The sequence below is a fragment of the Cherax quadricarinatus genome, chromosome 3 (genome assembly GCF_038502225.1).
Source record: "Cherax quadricarinatus isolate ZL_2023a chromosome 3, ASM3850222v1, whole genome shotgun sequence".
NCBI lineage: Eukaryota > Metazoa > Arthropoda > Malacostraca > Decapoda > Parastacidae > Cherax > Cherax quadricarinatus.
This window is the reverse complement of record NC_091294.1, coordinates 77,132,125-77,156,123: the sequence shown is the minus strand read 5'-3', so window position 1 is coordinate 77,156,123 and position 23,999 is coordinate 77,132,125. Positions and strand designations below refer to the sequence as shown.

At 39.5% G+C, this 23,999-nt stretch overlaps 1 protein-coding gene across 6 annotated transcripts in view; it reads right to left on the bottom strand.

Moving 5' to 3' along the window:
* LOC128704881 (sodium-independent sulfate anion transporter) overlaps positions 1 to 20,859 on the bottom strand; it is a 94,372-nt gene extending 73,513 nt beyond the window's left edge. For all 6 annotated transcript variants that reach the window (XR_011392950.1, XM_070092593.1, XM_070092600.1 and 3 more), the window contains exons 1-5: positions 20,721 to 20,859; positions 5,618 to 5,797; positions 4,370 to 4,565; positions 2,289 to 2,509; positions 1,561 to 1,729 (exon numbers count right to left, since the gene is read on the bottom strand). Coding sequence is in view for 5 of the 6 variants with exons in the window: in XM_070092593.1 (XP_069948694.1) it covers positions 1,561 to 1,729; positions 2,289 to 2,509; positions 4,370 to 4,565; positions 5,618 to 5,797; positions 20,721 to 20,762 (808 nt within the window). In the remaining variant the exon portion in view is untranslated. The remainder of the gene's footprint in view (positions 1 to 1,560; positions 1,730 to 2,288; positions 2,510 to 4,369; positions 4,566 to 5,617; positions 5,798 to 20,720) is intronic.
* Between the last annotated feature and the right edge of the window lie 3,140 nt (positions 20,860 to 23,999).

Below are 23,999 nucleotides of genomic sequence, written 5' to 3'. Positions count from 1 at the left end.
CCCACGTGCTCACTGCCCCATGCACTTCCCCACACTCACAACTGGTTCTTCCTCACTCCTATAGTGATGAGGATAACAAAAAATTTAGGTAATGAAAGACTGGATATCATATTTGGAGGGAGGAAGTATAGAGGAAGTGAATGTGTTTAGATATTTGAGAATGGACTTGTCAGCAGATGAATCTATGAAAGACCAAGTGAATCATAGAATTGATGAAGGGGAAAAAGGTGAGTGGTACACTGTGGAGTCTGTATAGACAAAGAATATATAGAAAAGGTTGGAGGGAGGGGATAAAGGAAGTTTTGTGTGCAAGAGGCTTGGACTTCCAGCAAGCATGCATGAGAATGTTAGACAGAAGTGGAGGAAAATGGTTTTTATGACTTGATGTGCTGTTGGAGTGTGAGAAAAGTAACATTTATGAAGGGATTCAGGGTAACCAGTTAGCCAGACTTAATTAAGTTCCTGAGAAATACAGTGCCTGCACTCTGAAGAGTGAAGGGTGATGAACTGTTTTTGGGACTTGACGTGATACTGGAATGTGAGCTGGGTTGTATTCTGTGAAGGGATTCAGGCAAACTGGTTAGCCAGACTTGAGTCCTGAAGGTGGGAAGTACAGTGCCTGGACTCTGAAGGAGGGGGTGTTGATGTTGCAGTTTTTCAACTATAATGTAGGTGCTTCTCTAGCAAGACAGTGATGAAGTGAATGATGATGAAAGTGTTTCTTCTTTTCCAGGCCACCCTGGCTTGGTAAGAGATGGCCAGTGTATTAAAAAATGAAAAATCATCAAAATGCATTTCAAAAGCATCAAAATGTACTTCAAATTCAAGTACACAATTTACAATGTATGTACAAGTTAATATAATATGATTTAGCCTAGGTTAAAATTATTATTAATATACAGCCTCTCACTTAACGATGGAGTTCCGCTCCTAAGACCATGTCAGTAAACGAATTTGTTGCTAAGTGAGGAGCATACTATAATGGTAGTGGGTTTGTGTCAACCATCTTTGTTATTGTATTAATGTAACCTTTGCACCATTTATAACATTTTTGGTATATTTTTAAATGTTTATACAATAGTGTACTGTATATTGTAATGAACAGAATAGAGGAAATCAGCTCTAATATACATTATTTAGGTATGCATACTGGTCAGAGAGCCCATCGTAAGTCTGAGGCGTCGGTAAACGAGTACGTCGCTAAGTGAGGAGAGGCTGTACTTATACATCATCACAATGTAACAAAATTATTGAATTATATTCAAAATAAACAAAAAATTTCTTCAAAATCATCAAAACTTACTTCAAAATTTCTTTCAAAACCATTAAAATTCACTTCAAAATCAAAATTTCCTTCAAAATCATCAAAACATCCCTCAAAATCATAAAAATTCAGTTCAAAAATTCCTTCAAAATCCTCAAAATCTACTTCAAAACAAAAATCTACTTCAAAATCAAAATTTCCTTTAAAATCATCCAAATCCCTTACAAAATCATCAAAATTCCCTTCAAAATAAAAATTTCCTTCAAAATCACCAAAACCACACACATGGCCAGTACCTGTGATAATGAAGGGCTGGTGATCGTCGAGAAGGTAGGCCGTCACCAGGCCTATGATAACCACTATGGCGTTGCGACCAATAGACACCAAGAAGACGACTTTCTTCCACATTCGTGTGCCGAGTGTGTCGCCAGCACGAACCTTCGCTGCTTTCATATCTTTCAGTCTCTGAAAGCACAGGTGGTTTCGTTGGTATACGAATATCTGTTTCAGCTTAAGAATAATAATAATAATTATTATATATACAAGAATATAACTTATACAGACCACAGCTTACACCAATGACATATATAATAATAATTATTATAATAATAATTCTAATAATAATTACAGTCAAACAACCCACATAACTTAAAAAAGTATGGAACTAGAAATATTTAAAGAAATGTACGAAAAATTGTGGGTTAATATTAATGACAGATCCATGGAAGAGTGTGGGACAAATTAACTGGGTGACCAGTGGGACAAATTAACCAGATGACCGGTGGGACAAATTAACTGGATGACCAGTGGGACAAATTAACCAGATGACCAGTGGGACAACTTAACCGCATTGGTGTAACAAATTAACTGCATTGGTGGAACAAATTAACTGGATGACCAGTGGGACAAATTAACTGAGTGACCGGTGGGACAAATTAACTAGATAACCAGTTGCTTTACCACTAAAATAAAGAGCCATGAACTGAGTGATGGTAAAGTATTTTCTTCTGAAACAGCACATTACCTTCATTAGAAGCAAAACCACGATAGTAGACAATCCTAGGGTTAGATCCTGCCATCTGGTGTCACCAATGTTTTGAAAGATTTTGACATACGTGTCGAGAATGCCATTACTTTTGAAGGAGAGACCAAAGAGACCTTTAATCTGTGTTGAGGCGATGGTGATGGCCGCTGCCGAGGTGAACGCGCATATCACTGGCCGTGATATGAAGTTGATCAGGAATCCTGGGAATATTAGGTAATGTTAATATGTAGCAGGACTTGAGTCCTGGAGGGTGTTGAGTGGTTGTGCTCTGAGGGATGAGTGGGGCTGTTACAGTACTAAAGGTGGGAAGTACAGTGACTCATCTAAAAACACATAAAAACCAGTGGTGGGCACGGTTCCACTAATCTGCTAACCGCTAATAGCAGAACTAACTTCTTGATTAGTGAATTAGCGTTTCCGCTAACTTTGGAAACTGTTAATGGATCAATTAGCTTCCGCTAAATAAAGTTCCACTAAATCTGAATCTGCTAAAAAAAAACATATGCTGTTGGTAGTCGGAAAGCAATGCCTTCTCAATGGCGCATGTGTTTATTCTTGTCTGTTTTGGGCATTTCTCCAACAGTCAGTCAGGCATGCTACTGACTACATGCAAACTTGTCGATGCTCAGATGCTGCTGCTGCTGCAGTGTTGTTATAGTCTTACAGTGTCAGCGATCACCGGGGTGCGTTGTCACTTATCGTTATGAACAGGGGAGACATTTCTGTTCTGCCTGAGGGCGTTGTTGAGGAGTCTGCAGTGGCTGTGGTTGAAGCAGAGGCCGCTCAAGCTGAGGGCCAGGAGTCGCAGAATCCGTGGCCCTATCTGGATGACTTTTTCCTCAAGTCAAGGGATACAAAGAAAGTCAACATTTTATACTTCCTGTGCATCAGTGCCAACCCAAGGAGACCATCAAGGGACAGGCGGCGAGCCTCTACAACTTGAAGTCGCATGTTAAGAGGAAACACCCAGCACGTCATCATGTTTGAGGAGAGAATCAAGGCCGGATCTACCTGTGGAAAACACAGGCAATCTTCTTGTGGCAGCGCCACTAGCAGTAGCAGCAGCCAGTCGTCACAGCCGCCTGCAAAGAGTGCATGCCAGACCACCCTTGGCGAAGCATTTGTTGCTGCTGGCACTAGCATCCATCAGTCTGTGGTGGACACAAAGATTGTGGTCCTTTTCATCTGCAACATGCTACTGCTGCATGTAGTGAAATCCCCCACCTTTGTCAGCCTGATCGAGACGCTGAACCTCAGCAAGACGTCAATGTCCCACCGCACCCCGGGCAGGAGTATTTTGGTAAGCCATAAACAATTTTCAGATATTTTCTTAATTTTCATGGGTATTGCAAGTTATGACAGTGTTGTAAAGTAACGAAGCAAAACTACCCGAGTACTGTACTTGAGTACCCCTTGATGTTGGTGAGGGGCTCTTGATTTAGGGAATTGGATCTGTGCTCCAGTTCCCCGAATTAAGCCTGAATGCCTTCCACATCCCCCTCCCCCCCCTGGGCGCTGTATAATCCTACGGGTTTAGCGCTTCCCCCTTGATTATAATAATAATAATAATGTACTTGAGTAACTTTTTTCGGTGTTTACTTTTCAAAAATTAGTGATGTAACGAGTAACATATCATTATCAGATTGTAATGAAGTAATAACAGACTTCAGTACTTCAGTAAAAGTAGTGGGCAATTTCAGTACTTTTTAAAAAGTAAATACCGAAAAAAGTTACTTAAGTACAGTACTCAAGCAGTTTTACTTCGTTACTTTAAAACACTGGTACTTATACTCGAGTATAAGTCTTAAAAGTAAAATTAAAAGACCAAAAAAAAAAACGAATTTATGTGAAAAAGTTAGCGGTTAGCATTCAGCGTTAGCTTCCGCTAATTTTTTCAGCCGTTTAGCGTTATCGGAGCTAACATTTTAGTTAGCGGATTAGTGGTTAATGAAGGTGACTTTTTGGTTAACTGTGCCCACCACTGGTAAAAACCAAAAACAGCTTACACAAACACATTAAAACACACATAAAAACCAAGAAACCACACCAAAAAAACCTACCCAGGTTACACATTGCAGCAGCGAGGATTATGAGTCCATTGAGGAAGCACAAGAGTACTGCATACTCTGGTCCACCACTACGAGAGTACTCGTAAGTCATAAGTGCGTTGATAGCTGTGGGTCCAATGCTGATTTCCTTACAGGTGCCCATGATTACGTAGACCAGACAGCCCATGAAGGCTGAGTACAACCCGTACTGTGTAGGAGAAAGAGATGAACTATTGATGTTAATGTACTCTTGATTGTCAGTACTCTTTATACCAGTGCTACTGTTAAGTACTCTTTATACAAATACTGTTGGTAAAAGTACCGATCACAGAAGTACTACCGATACAGGTACTATTGATACAAGTACTTTTGTTCCAAGTACTGAACCAAGCACTGCTGAACCAAGCACTGCTGAATCAAGCACTGCTGAACCAAACACTACTGAACCAAGCACTGCTGAACCAAGCACTGCTAAACCAAGCACTGCTGAACCAAGCACTGCTGAACCAAGCACTGCTGAACCAAGCACTGCTGAACCAAGCACTGCTGAACCAAGCACTGCTGAACCAAGCACTGCTGAACCAAGCACTGCTGAACCAAGCACTGCTGAACCAACACTGCTGAACCAAGCACTGCTGAACCAAGCACTGCTGAACCAAGCACTGCTGAATCAAGCACTGCTGAACCAAGCACTACTGAACCAAGCACTGCTGAACCAAGCACTGCTGAACCAAGCACTGCTGAACCAAGCACTGCTGAACCAAGCACTGCTGAACCAAGCACTGCTGAACCAAGCACTGCTGAACCAAGCACTGCTGAACCAAGCACTGCTGAACCAACACTGCTGAACCAAGCACTGCTGAACCAAGCACTGCTGAACCAAGCACTGCTGAACCAAGCACTGCTGAACCAAGAACTACTGAACCAAGCACTACTGAACCAAGCACTGCTGAACCAAGAACTACTGAACCAAGCACTGCTGAACCAAGCACTGCTGAACCAAGCACTACTGAACCAAGCACTACTGAACCAAGCACTACTGAACCAAGCACTGATGAACCAAGCACTGCTGAACCAAGCACTGCTGAAACAAGCACTTCTGAACCAAACACTCCTACAAGCACTGATAAATTAAACACGTGCAACACTTGCATATCTTTAAAGATACCCAGGTGTTACACATATATCGAATTTACCAACGTGTCGGTTCTGTGAACCATTTATGTACACTGGTATGTGAGTGTAAGACATTCAACTTACATTAGGTGTGAGGCCAGCCACAGCAGCATAAGCCATACTCTGTGGGATGAGCGTGAGACCAACAGCACACCCAGCCACGATATCTCCCTCCAGGCACTCTAAGTCGTACTTGGGAAGCCATGTCGTGATGGGTAGTCTCTTCAGTAACGTCTCCTTGCTGCAGAAACGACGACCTTCCCTCTACCGGATATACACTACGGTTAGAAGTGCCACAAAATTTCAGGTTTCGTGGCGATTTAATATTAACACTACGACCGTAAGAAGAATGATAATGTACATGAATGGTATGAAATTAAGACACATGTGCAACATCTGGGTATCTTTATTGTAGACGTTTCGCCATCCAGTGGCTTTATCAATACAAATTATGTCCTGGAATTTGTATTGATAAAGCCACTGGATGGTAAAACGTCTACAATAAAGATACCCAGATGTTGCACATGTGTCTTAATTTCATCTTGTCGGTATTATATACCATTCTTGTACAACATGAATTTTATACAATACCAACAAGATGGAAATTAGACACATGGGCAACATCTGGGTATCTTTAGACATATATAAGCACCAGCCTTCTTGCTTGTGCTCCCGACTCTTCAAGACTAAAGTGGTCTTCACCAACTCCAAGGCTGAGGGACTGATTACCTCATCTTTTGTATACAGTTCCACAGTCTTCACATCACGTCCTTGTTCTGATAAAGCTACTGGATGGCGAAATGTCTATAAATAAAGATACCCAGATGTTGCACATGTGTCTAATTCTTCATCTTGCCAGTACTGTCTACCATTCATGTACAACTTACAACAATTAAATATAATAAACGTGTTAATATGGTAAGTAATTCTCTCATCCACAAACATACGGACAATTATATATGCTTATTCTCATTGTTTGTAATTAAAATCCAACCTAATGAAACAACTGACTGCTTATTAACTCTGTAATACCTAGATTTAATTTGCCCGACATGCTCTACATAACTGTGGATTTCCTGAATACACACCTAAATGTAACCCCCTAAATGTAACCCCCTAAATGTGGCCTCATTTATTTTAGCTTTAAAGAGCTACCTTAGCTCATATATTTTACATTTGTTAAAATAACTCAGGTGCTATTTTATAGCCTTAGAATATTTACTTTGTCTTATACTTAATTCTAACAATAGATTCACTATAAATCTTATGATAACAAGCATTGATCCTGATACCAACCTCTTATCTAATGGCTTAAATGAATCAAACAGTAACTGTAATTACTACACAGCAGAACAATCAAAGGCACTTCTCAGAGCCAACAACAACATAACTATCTTTAACTACAATATCAGATCTTTAAGCAAACATTACGATGACCTCATAGCATTACTAAATTCCCTGCATGCCAGTATGTCCATCATTACTCTCATCTGTAGTATCAGGCTAAAGCCTGATACTACAGATGTCTATGCCATTCCTGGTTACACAGCCATACACAACTGTAGGCCAGACCAACAAGGGGGTGGCACAGCCATATACTACTCAGACCAACTAGAATGTATCACTAATACTCGCACAAGGGATGAACATGGGGAATATATAATAGCTAAATTAAAATCCAAATACCTACAAAAACCTCTCACATTGATAAACATCTACAGAGTTCCACAATCAAACATTAGCCAATTTAGTCAAAACCTAGGAAGTATGATAACTGATGCACGCATGAACAAAGATCACTTACTACTCTCAGGTGACTTCAATATAAATCTCCTGCAAGACCAGGACCCACACGTTACTGAATTCACAAACACAATGAGTAACTGTATGTTACTACCAACAGTAACAAAACCTACAAGAGTTACAGAGACTAGTGTTTCCCTACTTGACCACATCTGGACCAACACCATATCCCCCTTAAGATCAGGCATAATCACAGATAATACCACAGACCACTACTCTACTTTCCTCATAACAACTCTTGGTAAAATACCCCAAGACACTACTAAAGTCACCTTCAGACTTCACAATGAGGCAGCCATTAATAACTTCACAACAGCAGTAACAAACATTGACTGGCACACTGAGCTAGAAATCTATACAGATATTGACGAATGTATTAATAATTTTCTAAAAAAAGACCCAATACCTCTATAACAAGCACTGCCCTAATTTTTTTTTTTTCGCCGGTATTCTCCCGGCCCTAAAAAAACTAAACATATAACTTCAAAGAGACTGAACAGTCCCTGGCTAACACCCAGTATCCTCAAATCCATAAATACAAAGCACTTATACAAAAAACAGTACAGAATGGGTCACACAGATGTAGACCAAACGAAATGTAAACTTTGCCAGATGGACTATTGTCACACCCTGCGTCATTATGTACTGGAGTGTGATCAAATTAATGAATTTAGAAACAACTCACTCAGAAATGTTCAAGAAATGGCAAAGTATTTTATCCACAGTGGTATATTACAGACCATTCTGGAGAAATACCCTGACTTTGCTAGCTGTAAATAAAGCATTACCACGTGTGTGTGTGTGTGTGTGTGTGTGTGTGTGTGTGTGTGTGTGTGTGTGTACTCACCTAGTTGAGGTTGCAGGGGTCGAGTCCGAGCTCCTGGCCCCGCCTCTTCACTGGTCGCTACTAGGTCACTCTCCCTGAACCATGAGCTTTATCGTACCTCTGCTTAAAGCTATGTATGGATCCTGACTCCACTACATCGCTTCCCAAACTATTCCACTTCCTGACTACTCTGTAGCTGAAGAAATACTTCCTAACATCCCTTTGATTCATCTGTGTCTTCAACTTCCAACTGTGTCCCCTTGTTACTGTGTCCAGTCTCTGGAACATCCTGTCTTTGTCCACCTTGTCAATTCCTCTCAGTATTTTGTAAGTCGTTATCATGTCCCCCCTATCTCTCCTGTCCTCCAGTGTCGTCAGGTTGATTTCCCTTAACCTCTCCTCGTAGGACATACCTCTTAGCTCTGGGACTAGTCTTGTTGCAAACCTTTGCACTTTCTCTAGTTTCTTTACGTGCTTGGCTAGGTGTGGGTTCCAAACTGGTGCCGCATACTCCAATATGGGCCTAACGTACACGGTGTACAGGGTCCTGAACGATTCCTTATTAAGATGTCGGAATGCTGTTCTGAGGTTTGCCAGGCGCCCATATGCTGCAGCAGTTATTTGGTTGATGTGCGCTTCAGGAGATGTGCCTGGTGTTATACTCACCCCAAGATCTTTTTCCTTGAGTGATGTTTGTAGTCTCTGACCCCCTAGACTGTACTCCATCTGCGGTCTTCTTTGCCCTTCCCCAATCCTCATGACTTTGCACTTGGTGGGATTGAACTCCAGGAGCCAGTTGCTGGACCAGGTCTGCAGCCTGTCCAGATCCCTTTGTATTTCTGCCTGGTCTTCGGTCGAATAAACTCTTCTCATCAACTTCACGTCATCTGCAAACAGTGACACCTCGGAGTTTATTCCTTCCGTCATGTCGTTCACAAATACCAGAAACAACACTGGTCCTAGGACTGACCCCTGTGGGACCCCACTGGTCACAGGTGCCCACTCTGACACCTCGCCTCGTACCATTACTCGCTGCTGTCTTCCTGACAAGTATTCCCTGATCCATTGCAGTGCCTTCCCTGTTATTCCTGCTTGGTCCTCCAGTTTTTGCACTAATCTCTTGTGTGGAACTGTGTCAAACGCCTTCTTGCAGTCCAAGAAAATGCAATCCACCCACCCCTCTCTCTCTTCTCTTACTGCTGTCACCATGTCATAGAACTCCAGTAGGTTTGTGACACAGGATTTCCCGTCTCTGAAACCATGTTGTCTACTGGTGATGAGATCATTCCTTTCTAGATGTTCCACCATTCTTCTCCTGTGTGTGTGTGTGTGTGTGTACGAGTTTGTGTGTGTGTGTGTGCGTGTGTGTGTGTGTGTGTGCGTGTGTGTGTGTGTGTGTGTGTGTGTGTGTGTGTGTGTGTGTGTGTGTGTGTGTACGAGTTTGTGTGTGTGTGTGTGTGTGTGTGTGTGTACTCACCTATTTGTACTCACCTATTTGTGGTTGCAGGGGTCGATTCACAGCTCCTGGCCCCGCCTCTTCGCTGATTGCTACTAGGTCCTCTCTCCCTGCCCCATGAGCTCTATCATACCTCGCCTTAAAACTATGTATGGTTCCTGCCTCCACTACATCACTTTCTAGGCTATTCCATGGCCTGACTACTCTATGACTGAAGAAATACTTCCTAACATCCCTTTGATTCATCTGAGTCTTCAACTTCCAATTGTGACCTCTTGTGTCCCATCTCTGGAACATCCCGTCTTTGTCCACCTCGTCTATTCCGCGCAGTATTTTATATGTCGTTATCATGTCTCCCCTGACCCTCCTGTCCTCCAGTGTCGTCAGGCCGATTTCCCTCAACCTTTCTTCATAGGACAATCCCCGTAGCTCTGGGACTAGTCTTGTTGCAAACCTTTGCACTTTCTCTAATTTCTTGACGTGCTTGACTAGGTGTGGATTCCAAACTGGTGCTGCATACTCCAGTATGGGCCTGACGTAGATGGTATACAGAGTCTTAAACGAATCCTTACTGAGGTATCGGAACGCTATCCGTAGGTTTGCCAGGCGCCCGTATGCTGCAGCAGTTATCTGATTGATGTGCGCCTCAGGAGATATGCTCGGTGTTATACTTACCCCCAGATGACTCAAGAAATCGTAATGACACGATTGCAAATAAACCATACCCCCGGCCGGGTTTGAACCCGCGGTCATAGAGTCTCAAAACTCCAGCCCGTCGCGTTAGCCACTAGACCAGCTAGCCACAATAAGATTCATCCAACTAGGTATATTTCTACACCATAGGAAAGTTAGCACAGGCACCTCTGTGACCACAAATGCAAGTTTTTACAGACGAATCTCCAGCTAGAGTGGCCGTGACGAACTCTAGCTCAAGTCCCTTCACTGCCGTCAACATGACTCAAGAAATCGTAATGACACGATTGCAAATAAACCATACTCTATGACCGTGGGTTCAATCCCGGCCGGGGGTATGGTTTACCCCCAGATCTTTTTCCTTGAGTGAGGTTTGCAGTCTTTGGCCATCTAAACTATATTGTGTCTGCGGTCTTCTTTGCCCTTCCCCAATCTTTATGACTTTGCATTTGGCAGGGTTAAATTCAAGGAGCCAGTTGCTAGACCAGGCTTGTAGCCTGTCCAGGTCTCTTTGTAGTCCTGCCTGATCCTCGTCCGATTTGATTCTTCTCATTAACTTCACATCATCTGCAAACAAGGACACTTCTGAGTCTATCCCTTCCGTTATGTCGTTCACATATACCAAGAACAGCACAGGTCCTAGGACTGTGTGTGTGTGTGTGTGTGTGTGTGTGTGTGTGTGTGTGTGTGTGTGTGTGTGTGTGTGTGTGTGTGTGTGTGTGTGTGTGTGTGTGTGTGTGTGACTCAACAATCAACATTTGCACCAATAACTCACTACAGTTGTGACCGGGTGCGGAAGTGTGAATTGCTCATTACTCTATAATTTGTTCATGATTGTAGCCATGTATAAACGTAAGTAACCATTCTTACAGGATTCATTACCTTTGTAACTTGTGAGTTCATTACCTTTGTACCTAGTTCAGCTATCAAACTTTGGAGCCCAGTCCCTGGACCCATTACTTACCTCTGTAATCTGTAAATACCTTTGTAACTTGTCATGATTGTGACCAGACCTACCTGGAGTTCATTACCTTTGTAAATTGTGAGTTCATTACCTTTGTAAATTATGAGTTCATTACCTCTGTAACTTGCTCAGCTATCAAAACTTTGGGGTCCAGTCCCTGGACCAATTATGTACCTCTGTAATCTTTTGACTACCGCCCACAGGATGGGTATGGGGTGCATAATAAACATATTAAACTAACCAGAGACCAAACAAAACGTTACTCGTCAACCCTAACCAGCCTAATAAGAAGGGCTAAAAAATTGTATTATGAGAACAGATTATCCAACTTACGAGGTGATATAAAAAAGATCTGGAAAATCCTATCAGAAATACTAGGAACAAAAAAAGATAACACGAAATAGCGAAATTGAATTAACAAAACCAGATGAACCCCAATTCCCACCTACTGAAACAGCAAACAGACTCAATGATTTCTTCTCCACTATAGGAAAAAACCTTGCCAATAAAATCCCAAGCTCAGATACCCCACCCAATGACTACCTCACTGGCAACTACCCGAACACACTGTTCCTAGCTCCGACTAACCCAACTGAAGTCTCCCTTATTATTAACACACTAAAAAACAAGACAGGAGATTTAAATACCTTACCACCCTTTATATACAAAAAAGTGTCACAGGTGCTATCACCAATCATTGCAACACTCTTTAACAAATCCATTGAATCCTCTACCTTTCCTACAGTTCTCAAAATAGCAAGGGTCACCCCGATCCATAAAGGAGACCAAACAGACTTGAATAACTATAGGCCAATATCCAACTTACACCATCTCTCTAAAATCTTTGAAAAATTAATCCATAAGCATATCTATTCTTACCTCATCTCCCACAACATACTCAACCCCTGTCAATTTGGGTTCAGGCCTAATAAAAATACTAATGATGCTATTATCCACATGCTAGAACATATTTATACAGCAATAGAGAAAAAAGAAGTCCCACTGGGGATCTTCATTGACTTACGTAAAGCTTTTGATACAGCTGACCACGACTTGCTCCATATAAAATTCTCGCACTATGGTATAAGAGGGCACTCCCTCAACTACCTCAAGTTATACCTCAGCAACAGAAGCCAATATGTGTACACAAATGGTATGCAAACTCTTCCGCACAACCAATTACAGTTGGTGTCCCACAGGGAAGTGTCCTAGGCCCTCTTCTCTTTCTCATATACATAAATGACCTACCAAATGCATCGCAACTACTCAAACCCACACTACTTGCAGATGACACTACATACGTCTACTCTCACCCGAGCCCAGTCATGCTAGCCAATACTGTAAATACCGAATTACATAAAATATCAACCTGGATGAGGACCAACAAACTTACACTAAACATTGACAAAACCTACTACATTCAGTTTGGTAACAGAGCAACAGATGTGTCTCTTAACATAATGATAAATGGATCATCTATCACAAAACTCACAGAGGGAAAATTCCTAGGAATCCACCTTGATAATAGACTCAAATTTCAAACACATATACAACATATTTCCAAAAAAATTTCCAAGACCGTAGGCATACTATCGAAGATACGGTACTATGTTCCACAGTCAGCCCTCCTGGCCCTATATCACTCTCTTATTTACCCCTATCTCACATATGGAATTTGTGCATGGGGCTCAACAACAATTAACCATCTCAGACCACTAATTACCCAACAAAAGGCTGCAGTTAGAATGATAACAAATTCTCACTACAGGCAGCACACTCCACCAATATTCAATACACTAAACCTATTCACCATACAAAACATTCATACTTATTACTGCACCTATTACATACATAGAACACTTAACTCTGATATTAACCCTCCCCTCAAACATCTCCTTGCCAACCTCAACAGAACACATGACCATAACACAAGGCACAGATCACTCTTTGATGTTCCTCGTGTCCATCTCACACTATACAAAAACTCAATGCACATAAAAGGCCTAAAATCTGGAATTCATTACCTGTAAATATAAAAGAAACACTGTTTATAAATTCAAGTCTCTTCTCAAAAATCACTTACTCACCCACAACTAAATAAATACTGAACAATTGTATCTCATATATGTATCTCATATATGTATCTCATATATGTATCTCATATATGTATCTCATTATTGTATCTCATAAATGTCAACCTGTGACCCAATCAAACTTTGTTATTATTTAACTTCATTACCTAACAGAATACTCCATTTTAGTGATTACATTCTACTGATTACATTCTACTGATTACATTCTACTGATTACATTCTAGTGATTACATTCTACTGATTACACAGCAACACAGTAAATGACCATATGACCTGTCTTTGTAATATTCATTTGTACTAAACTGTTATGTGTTTACAATAATTTTTATACCACTGAATATATCATTGTTTAGTTAATCTTAAGTTAATTTTAAGCTGACCATAATGCTCTGTATACAAGGGACTTTGGCATGCTGCATTTAACTGTATTCTTTTTTACTTCTCTGTATCATGTTCAAATTAATAAATAAATTATGCTGAAATAAAAAATATTATTATTATTATTCATGGGCCAGTAAGCCTGCTGCAGTGTTCCTCCTTTGGTGGTGTTATTATGGCTCTGTGGTACTATGGAAAGACTTGCTGTGTTCCCTTGGACTGCAATATTCTTCACTGTTCTGATGTTAGGTTTGGCTTCCCACTGACCTACCAGACCATCACTTTCATAACTCACATTAATACCTACACACGCACTCCTGTTTTCTTGCCAACGTGTTTACTGAACACCAGATGTTTACTTAACCACGCCAGGGATGAGAGTGTTGTCAATAATACGTAACTTGTACAAATATCCCGCATATAGAAGCTTGTGACGACGTTACGGTCCAACTTGGACCGATATAGGTTGTCCAAGTCCCGATTTTTAACCCGGAGTGTTAGCCAGCCAGGATAACACAAGAAAGTCAGTGCTTCATCGAGGACTGTCTTATTTACATTGTGGTTCTTCAGTCTTGTAATAATGTTGGCAGAATTACCGACAATATGTTCAAGTAAAATGACACAAGTGCAACTAATGTGACATTTTATTGTGGCAACGTTTCGCTCTCCTGGAGCTTTGTCAAGCCGTTACAAACAATACATGATTGATTGATTCGTCAGGAAGTGCGTCCTGAAACGGGTCTTAATCTAAGATGACCTGTCTGAGGATCTCTTAAGAAGATGTCGATCTTAATTCAGTGTTATATAGCTGTGATCAGGGTCTTGGTGTAGTCCCAGTGTGTTCCCTGCCATCAGTGTCTCTGGGTCCTGTGTTGGGTGGTCGGATAAATGTCCAAATAAACTCATGGACTGTTTTGTTCATCATGAATATAGTCACGAAGGTCGCATACGACATCAGTGAAGCAGGTGATTGTTGACATCATTTGATGGCTCAGGAGTAATATGGGATGTCCTGGTCTGCTCTCTTGGACTTCAGTGTTCCTCACTGGTGACTGTATTGGTGCTGGGGTTGATGAATTGTAGTGTGTTCCTGCATCATGGGGCCCGTTGGCTGCCATTGTTGGGTTGAAGCTTGAGTAGAAGTATCGGAAGCTGGCTGAGCAAGGAAGCCACCCCTTCACTTATGCTTCCTCAGCTTCCTTCATCACTGTGGCTGGTGAAGCGGCCCAGGATTCCGGGTTACTGTAGCCTCCTCTGCACGAGAGTGCTGCTCAGTGGTGAGGGCTCTATTTTATGCTGGAGGCTGGACACCCGGGTTTTTTTGTATGCTGCCTTGACACGGTGGAGTCTCTCCAGGCAGTGCAGGTTCCAAGCATGATGCTTCTTGCCACAGTTCGGGCACCAAGGTTACGTAGCTTTTCCTCTTTTTAGTTTATCCAAACAATCCTTGGTAGGGTGAGACCCTCTGCAGATGCCACATACTTCTTTAAACTGACATAGGGCACTGAGGTGGTTGCACCTGTGGCACTTGAAACACCTCAAAGGTTCTGGGTTGTACGTCCTAACCTGGTATTTTCTCCAACAACTGAGATCCAAATGAGCTGGAAGAGGTCTTTTATGTTGGATCAAGGCCTGCCTCGCAGGTACGTTGCCGTCCTTCTTGGCTAGAAGCCGCTCAGCTTTCAGAATGTTTTTGTTATTGTGGATTGCGTTGAGAGGCATGTCTAGCGGATAGCGTATTAAATACGCCATACCGTATTTCTGTGGTTGTGATGGGTATTTCTTAATATCCATCTCACTGGCCAGACAGATATCACTTGTATCGCTGTTCCAAGAATTCAGCAAGTCCAGTGAGCGGTCTTTCAGCTTCCAGCAAGTCCAGTGAGTGGTCTTTCAGCTTCCAGCAAGTCCAGTGAGTGGTCTTCCAGCTTCCAGCAAGTCCAGTGAGCGGTCTTCCAGCTTCCAGCAAGTCCAGTGAGTGGTCTTCCAGTTTTCAGCAAGCCTAGTGAGTGGTCTTCCAGCTTCCAGCAAGTCCAGTGAGCGGTCTTCCAGCTTCCAGCAAGCCTAGTGAGTGGTCTTCCAGCTTCCAGCAAGTCCAGTGAGCAGTCTTCCAGCAAGTCCAGTTAGTGGTCTTCCAGCTTCCAGCAAGTCCAGTGAGCGGTCTTCCAGCTTCCAGCAAGTCCAGTGAGCGGTCTTCCAGCTTCCAGCAAGCCCAGTGAGCGGTCTTCCAGCTTCCAGCAAGTCCAATGAGCGGTCTTCCAGCTTCCAGCAAGTCCAGTGAGCAGTCTTCCAGCAAGTCCAGTTAGTGGTCTTCCAGCTTCCAGCAAGTCCAGTGAGCGGTCTTCCAGCTTCCAGCAAGTCCAGTGAGCGGTCTTCCAGCTTCCAGCAAATCCAGTGAGCAGTCTTCCAGCTTCTTCGCCACAACTGCGCCACACATTTCCAAATCCGAGTCTTCGGTTGAGTTCTTGAAATATCTCATGATCTCTTCCTTTTGGAAGCAATCATCTGCTACTGTGTCCCTCCAGGTTGATGGACTGATTACATCATTATTTCATTACTACTGCCGCCTCTGTATATGACTGAAGACGTTTACTGTGAAGGCGGAACGTTTTATCAATAATGATGCCCAACTGCTGTACATGTGGCTTAATCTTCAACTTGTTGGTATTTATACCAGTAAGGTCACTATAAGGACAGTAAGGTCACTAACATTATGGACAGTAAGGTCACTAACATTATGGACAGTAAGGTCACTAACATTATGGACAGTAAGGTCACTAACATTAAGGACAGTAAGGTCACTAACATTATGGACAGTAAGGTCACTAACATTATGGACAGTAAGGTCACTAACATTATGGACAGTAAGGTCACTAACATTATGGACAGTAAAGTCACTAACATTAAGGACAGTAAGGTCACTAACATTATGGACAGTAAGGTCACTAACATTAAGGACAGTAAGGTCACTAACATTATGGACAGTAAGGTCACTAACATTATGGACAGTAAGGTCACTAACATTAAGGACAGTAAGGTCACTAACATTAAGGACAGTAAGGTCACTAACATTATGGACAGAAAGGTCACTAACATTAAAGGCAGTAAGGTCACTAACATTAAGGACAGTAAGGTCACTAACATTAAGGACAGTAGTCACTAACATTAAGGACAGTAAGGTCACTAACATTAAGGACAGTAAGGTCACTAAATTTAAGGACAGTAAGGTCACTTTAAGGACAGTAAAGTCACTAACTTTAAGGACAGTAAGGTAAGGACATAAGGTCACTCATTATGGACAGTAAATAACATTTAAGGACAGTAAGGTCACTAAAATTAAGGACAGTAAGGTCACTAACTTTAAGGACAGTAATGTCAATAACATTAAGGACAGTAAGGTCACTAAATTTAAGGACAGTAAGGTCACTAACATTAAGGACAGTAGTCACTAACATTAAGGACAGTAAGGTCACTAACATTAAGGACAGTAAGGTCACTAACTTTAAGGACAGTAAGGTCACTAACTTTAAGGACAGTAATGTCACTAACATTAAGGACAGTAAGGTCACTGTCAGGTAAGGTCACTAAGGAGAGTAAGTTCACTAACTTGAAGTACAGTAAGGTCACTAACTTTAAGGACAGTAAGGTCACTATAAGGACAGTAAGGTCACTAACATTAAGGACAGTAAGGTCAGTCAGGTAAGGTAACTAACTTGAAGTACAGTAAGGTCACTAAGGAGAGTAAGGTCACTAACTTGAAGTACAGTAAGGTCACTAAGGAGAGTAAGGTCACTAACTTGAAGTACAGTAAGGTCACTAAGGAGAGTAAGGTCACTAACTTGAAGTACAGTAAGGTCACTAAGAAGAGTAAGGTCACTAACTTGAAGTACAGTAAGGTCACTAAGGAGAATAAGGTCACTAACTTGAAGTACAGTAAGGTCACTAACTTTAACGACAGTAAGGTCACTGTCAGGTAAGGTCACTAACTTGAAGGACAGTAACGTCACAAAGGAGAGCAAGGTCACTAACTTGAAGTACGGTAAGGTCACTAACTTGAAGTACGGTAAGGTCACTAACTTGAAGTACAGTAAGGTCACTAACTTGAAGTACAGTAAGGTCACTGTCAGGTAAGGTCACTAACTTGAAGTACAGTAAGGCCACTAAGGAGAGTAAGGTCACTAACTTGAAGTACAGTAAGGCCACTAAGAAGAGTAAGGTCACTAACTTGAAGTACAGTAAGGTCACTAAGGAGAATAAGGTCACTAACTTGAAGTACAGTAAGGTCACTAACTTGAAGTACAGTAAGGTTACTAACTTGAAGTACAGTAAGGTCACTAACTTGAAGTACAGTAAGGTCACTATCTTGAAGTACAGTAAGGTCACTAACTTGCAGTAAGGCCACTAACTTGAAGTACAGTAAGGTCACTAACTTGAAGTACAGTAAGGTCACTAAGGAGAGTAAGGTCACTAACTTGAAGTACAGTAAGGTCACTAACTTGAAGTACAGTAAGGTTACTAACTTGAAGTACAGTAAGGTCACTAACTTGAAGTACAGTAAGGTCACTAACTTGAAGTACAGTAAGGTCACTAACTTGAAGTACAGTAAGGTCACTAACTTGAAGTACAGTAAGGTCACTAAGGAGAGTAAGGTCACTAACTTGAAGTACAGTAAGGTCACTAACTTGAAGTACAGTAAGACCACTAACTTGAAGTACAGTAAGGTCACTAACTTGAAGTACAGTAAGGTACAGTAAGGTCACTAACTTGAAGTACAGTAAGTCACAGTAAGGTCACTAACTTGAAGTACAGTAAGGTCACTAAGACCACTAACTTGAAGTACAGTAAGGTCACTAACTTGAAGTACAGTAAGGTCACTAACTTGAAGTACAGTAAGGTCACTAAGGAGAGTAAGGTCACTAACTTGAAGTACAGTAAGGTCACTAACTTGAAGTACAGTAAGGTCACTAAGGAGAGTAAGGTCACTAACTTGAAGTACAGTAAGGTCACTAACTTGAAGTACAGTAAGGTCACTAACTTGAAGTACAGTAAGGTCACTAACTTGCAGTAAGGCCACTAACTTGAAGTACAGTAAGGTCACTAACTTGAAGTACAGTAAGGTCACTAACTTGAAGTACAGTAAGGTCACTAACTTGAAGTACAGTAAGGTCACTAACTTGAAGTACACTAAGGCCACTAACTTGAAGTACACTAAGGTCACTAACTTGCAGTAAGGCCACTAACTTGAAGTACAGTAAGGTCACTAACTTGAAGTACAGTAAGGTCACTAACTTTCAGTAAGGCCACTAACTTGAAGTACAGTAAGGACACTAACTTGCAGTAAAACCACTAACTTGAAGTACAGTAAGGTCACTAACTTGCAGTAAGGCCACTAACTTGAAGTACAGTAAGGCCACTAACTTGCAGTAAGGCCACTAACTTGAAGTACAGTAAGGCCACTAACTTGAAGTACAGTAAGGTCACTAACTTGAAGTACAGTAAGGTCACTAACTTGAAGTACAGTAAGGTCACTAACTTGCAGTAAGGCCACTAACTTGAAGTACAGTAAGGTCACTAACTTGGAGTAAGGCCACTAACTTGAAGTACAGTAAGGTCACTAACTTGCAGTAAGGTCACTAACTTGAAGTACAGTAAGGTCACTAACTTGAAGTACAGTAAGGCCACTAACTTGAAGTACAGTAAGGTCACTAACTTGCAGTAAGGCCACTAACTTGAAGTACAGTAAGGTCACTAACTTGCAGTAAGGCCACTAACTTGAAGTACAGTAAGGTCACTAACTTGCAGTAAGGCCACTAACTTGAAGTACAGTAAGGTCACTAACTTGCAGTAAGGCCACTAACTTGAAGTACAGTAAGGTCACTAACTTGAAGTACAGTAAGGTCACTAAGGAGAGTAAGGTCACTAACTTGAAGTACAGTAAGGTCACTAACTTGAAGTACAGTAAGGTCACTAAGAAGAGTAAGGTCACTAACTTGAAGTACAGTAAGGTCACTAAGGAGAGTAAGGTCACTAACTTGAAGTACAGTAAGGTCACTAAGGAGAGTAAGGTCACTAACTTGAAGTACAGTAAGGTCACTAACTTGAAGTACAGTAAGGTCACTAACTTGAAGTACAGTAAGGTCACTAAGGAGAGTAAGGTCACTAACTTGAAGTACAGTAAGGTCACTAACTTGAAGTACAGTATAGTCACTAACTTGAAGTACAGTAAGGTCACTAACTTGAAGTACAGTAAGGTCACTAAGGAGAGTAAGGTCACTAACTTGAAGTACAGTAAGGTTACTAACTTGAAGTACAGTAAGGTCACTAAGGAGAGTAAGGTCACTAACTTGAAGTACAGTATAGTCACTAACTTGAAGTACAGTAAGGTCACTAAGGAGAGTAAGGTCACTAACTTGAAGTACAGTAAGGTCACTAACTTGAAGTACAGTAAGGTCACTAAGGAGAGTAAGGTCACTAACTTGAAGTACAGTAAGGTTACTAACTTGAAGTACAGTAAGGTCACTAAGGAGAGTAAGGTCACTAACTTGAAGTACAGTAAGGTCACTAACTTGAAGTACAGTAAGGTCACTAACTTGAAGTACAGTAAGGTCACTAAGGAGAGTAAGGTCACTAACTTGAAGTACAGTAAGGTCACTAACTTGAAGTACAGTAAGGTCACTAACTTGAAGTACAGTAAGGTCACTAACTTGAAGTACAGTAAGATCACTAAGGAGAGTAAGGTCACTAACTTGAAGTACAGTAAGGTCACTAACTTGAAGTACAGTAAGGTCACTAACTTGAAGTACAGTAAGGTCACTAACTTGAAGTACAGTAAGGTCACTAACTTGAAGTACAGTAAGGTCACTAACTTGAAGTACAGTAAGGTCACTAACTTGAAGTACAGTAAGATCACTAAGGAGAGTAAGGTCACTAACTTGAAGTACAGTAAGGTCACTAAGAAGAGTAAGGTCACTAACTTTAAGGTACTTGGAGGTGGTCCTGGGCCAGTGATCCAGCATGTTGTTGTTGTTGTTGTTTTGTTGAAGCAACTTGCAAGATGGCGCCTCCTGGCTGACTGCACAACCACCTGCTGGATACTTATGTTAGCATTATGTGATAGTTACTTATGTTAACATTATGTGATAGTTACTTATGTTAACATTATGTGATAGTTACTTATGTTACCATTATGTGATAGTTACTTATGTTAACATTATGTGATAGTAACTTATGTTAGCATTATGTGATAGTTACTTATGTTACCATTATGTGATAGTTACTTATGTTAGCATTATGTGATAGTTACTTATGTTAGCATTATGTGATAGTAACTTATGTTAGCATTATGTGATAGTTACTTATGTTAGCATTATGTGATAGTAACTTATGTTAGCATTATGTGATAGTTACTTATGTTAACATTATGTGATAGTAACTTATGTTAGCATTATGTGATAGTAACTTATGTTAGCATTATGTGATAGTTACTTATGTTAACATTATGTGATAGTAACTTATGTTAGCATTATGTGATAGTTACTTATGTTAGCATTATGTGATAGTAACTTATGTTAGCATTATGTGATAGTTACTTATGTTAGCATTATGTGATAGTTACTTATGTTAACATTATGTGATAGTAACTTATGTTAGCATTATGTGATAGTTACTTATGTTAGCATTATGTGATAGTTACTTATGTTAACATTATGTGATAGTAACTTATGTTAGCATTATGTGATAGTAACTTATGTTAGCATTATGTGATAGTTACTTATGTTAACATTATGTGATAGTAACTTATGTTAGCATTATGTGATAGTTACTTATGTTAACATTATGTGATAGTAACTTATGTTAGCATTATGTGATAGTTACTTATGTTAACATTATGTGATAGTTACTTATGTTAGCATTATGTGATAGTTACTTATGTTACCATTATGTGATAGTTACTTATGTTAGCATTATGTGATAGTTACTTATGTTAACATTATGTGATAGTTACTTATGTTAGCATTATGTGATAGTTACTTATGTTAACATTATGTGATAGTTACTTATGTTAGCATTATGTGATAGTTACTTATGTTAACATTATGTGATAGTTACTTATGTTAGCATTATGTGATAGTTACTTATGTTACCATTATGTGATAGTTACTTATGTTAGCATTATGTGATAGTTACTTATGTTAACATTATGTGATAGTTACTTATGTTAACATTATGTGATAGTTACTTATGTTAGCATTATGTGATAGTTACTTATGTTAACATTATGTGATAGTAACTTATGTTACCATTATGTGATAGTTACTTATGTTACCATTATGTGATAGTTACTTATGTTAGCATTATGTGATAGTTACTTATGTTACCATTATGTGATAGTTACTTATGTTACCATTATGTGATAGTAACTTATGTTACCATTATGTGATAGTTACTTATGTTACCATTATGTGATAGTTACTTATGTTAACATTATGTGATAGTAACTTATGTTAACATTATGTGATAGTTACTTATGTTAGCATTATGTGATAGTAACTTATGTTAACATTATGTGATAGTTACTTATGTTAGCATTATGTGATAGTTACTTATGTTAGCATTATGTGATAGTTACTTATGTTAGCATTATGTGATAGTTACTTATGTTAGCATTATGTGATAGTTACTTATGTTAGCATTATGTGATAGTTACTTATGTTAGCATTATGTGATAGGTACTTATGTTAACATTATGTGATAGTAACTTATGTTACCATTATGTGATAGTAACTTATGTTACCATTATGTGATAGTTACTTATGTTACCATTATGTGATAGTTACTTATGTTAACATTATGTGATAGTTACTTATGTTAACATTATGTGATAGTAACTTATGTTACCATTATGTGATAGTTACTTATGTTAGCATTATGTGATAGTTACTTATGTTAACATTATGTGATAGTTACTTATGTTAACATTATGTGATAGTTACTTATGTTAGCATTATGTGATAGTTACTTATGTTAACATTATGTGATAGTTACTTATGTTAGCATTATGTGATAGTTACTTATGTTAGCATTATGTGATAGTTACTTATGTTAGCATTATGTGATAGTTACTTATGTTAGCATTATGTGATAGTTACTTATGTTAGCATTATGTGATAGTTACTTATGTTAGCATTATGTGATAGTTACTTATGTTAGCATTATGTGATAGTTACTTATGTTAGCATTATGTGATAGTTACTTATGTTAGCATTATGTGATAGTAACTTATGTTAACATTATGTGATAGTTACTTATGTTAGCATTATGTGATAGTAACTTATGTTACCATTATGTGATAGTTACTTATGTTAACACTATGTGATAGTTACTTATGTTAACATTATGTGATAGTTACTTATGTTAGAATTATGTGATAGTTACTTATGTTAGCATTATGTGATAGTTACTTATGTTAGCATTATGTGATAGTTACTTATGCTACCATTATGTGATAGTTACTTATGTTACCATTATGTGATAGTTACTTATGTTAGCATTATGTGATAGTTACTTATGTTAGCATTATGTGATAGTTACTTATGTTAACATTATGTGATAGTTACTTATGTTAACATTATGTGATAGTTACTTATTTTAGCATTATGTGATAGTTACTTATGTTAGCATTATGTGATAGTTACTTATGTTACCATTATGTGATAGTTACTTATGTTACCATTATGTGATAGTTACTTATGTTAGCATTATGTGATAGTTACTTATGTTAGCATTATGTGATAGTTACTTATGTTAGCATTATGTGATAGTTACTTATGTTACCATTATGTGATAGTTACTTATGTTAACATTATGTGATAGTAACTTATGTGATAGTTACCATTATGTGATAGTTACTTATGCTACCATTATGTGATAGTTACTTATGTTACCATTATGTGATAGTTACTTATGTTAACATTATGTGATAGTAACTTATGTTAGCATTATGTGATAGTTACTTATGTTACCATTATGTGATAGTTACTTATGTTACCATTATGTGATAGTTACTTATGTTAGCATTATGTGATAGTTACTTATGTTACCATTATGTGATAGTTACTTATGTTAACATTATGTGATAGTTACTTATGTTACCATTATGTGATAGTTACTTATGTTACCATTATGTGATAGTTACTTATGTTACCATTATGTGATAGCATCCCTTACACTCTGATCTAAGAAAGCCATCCCTT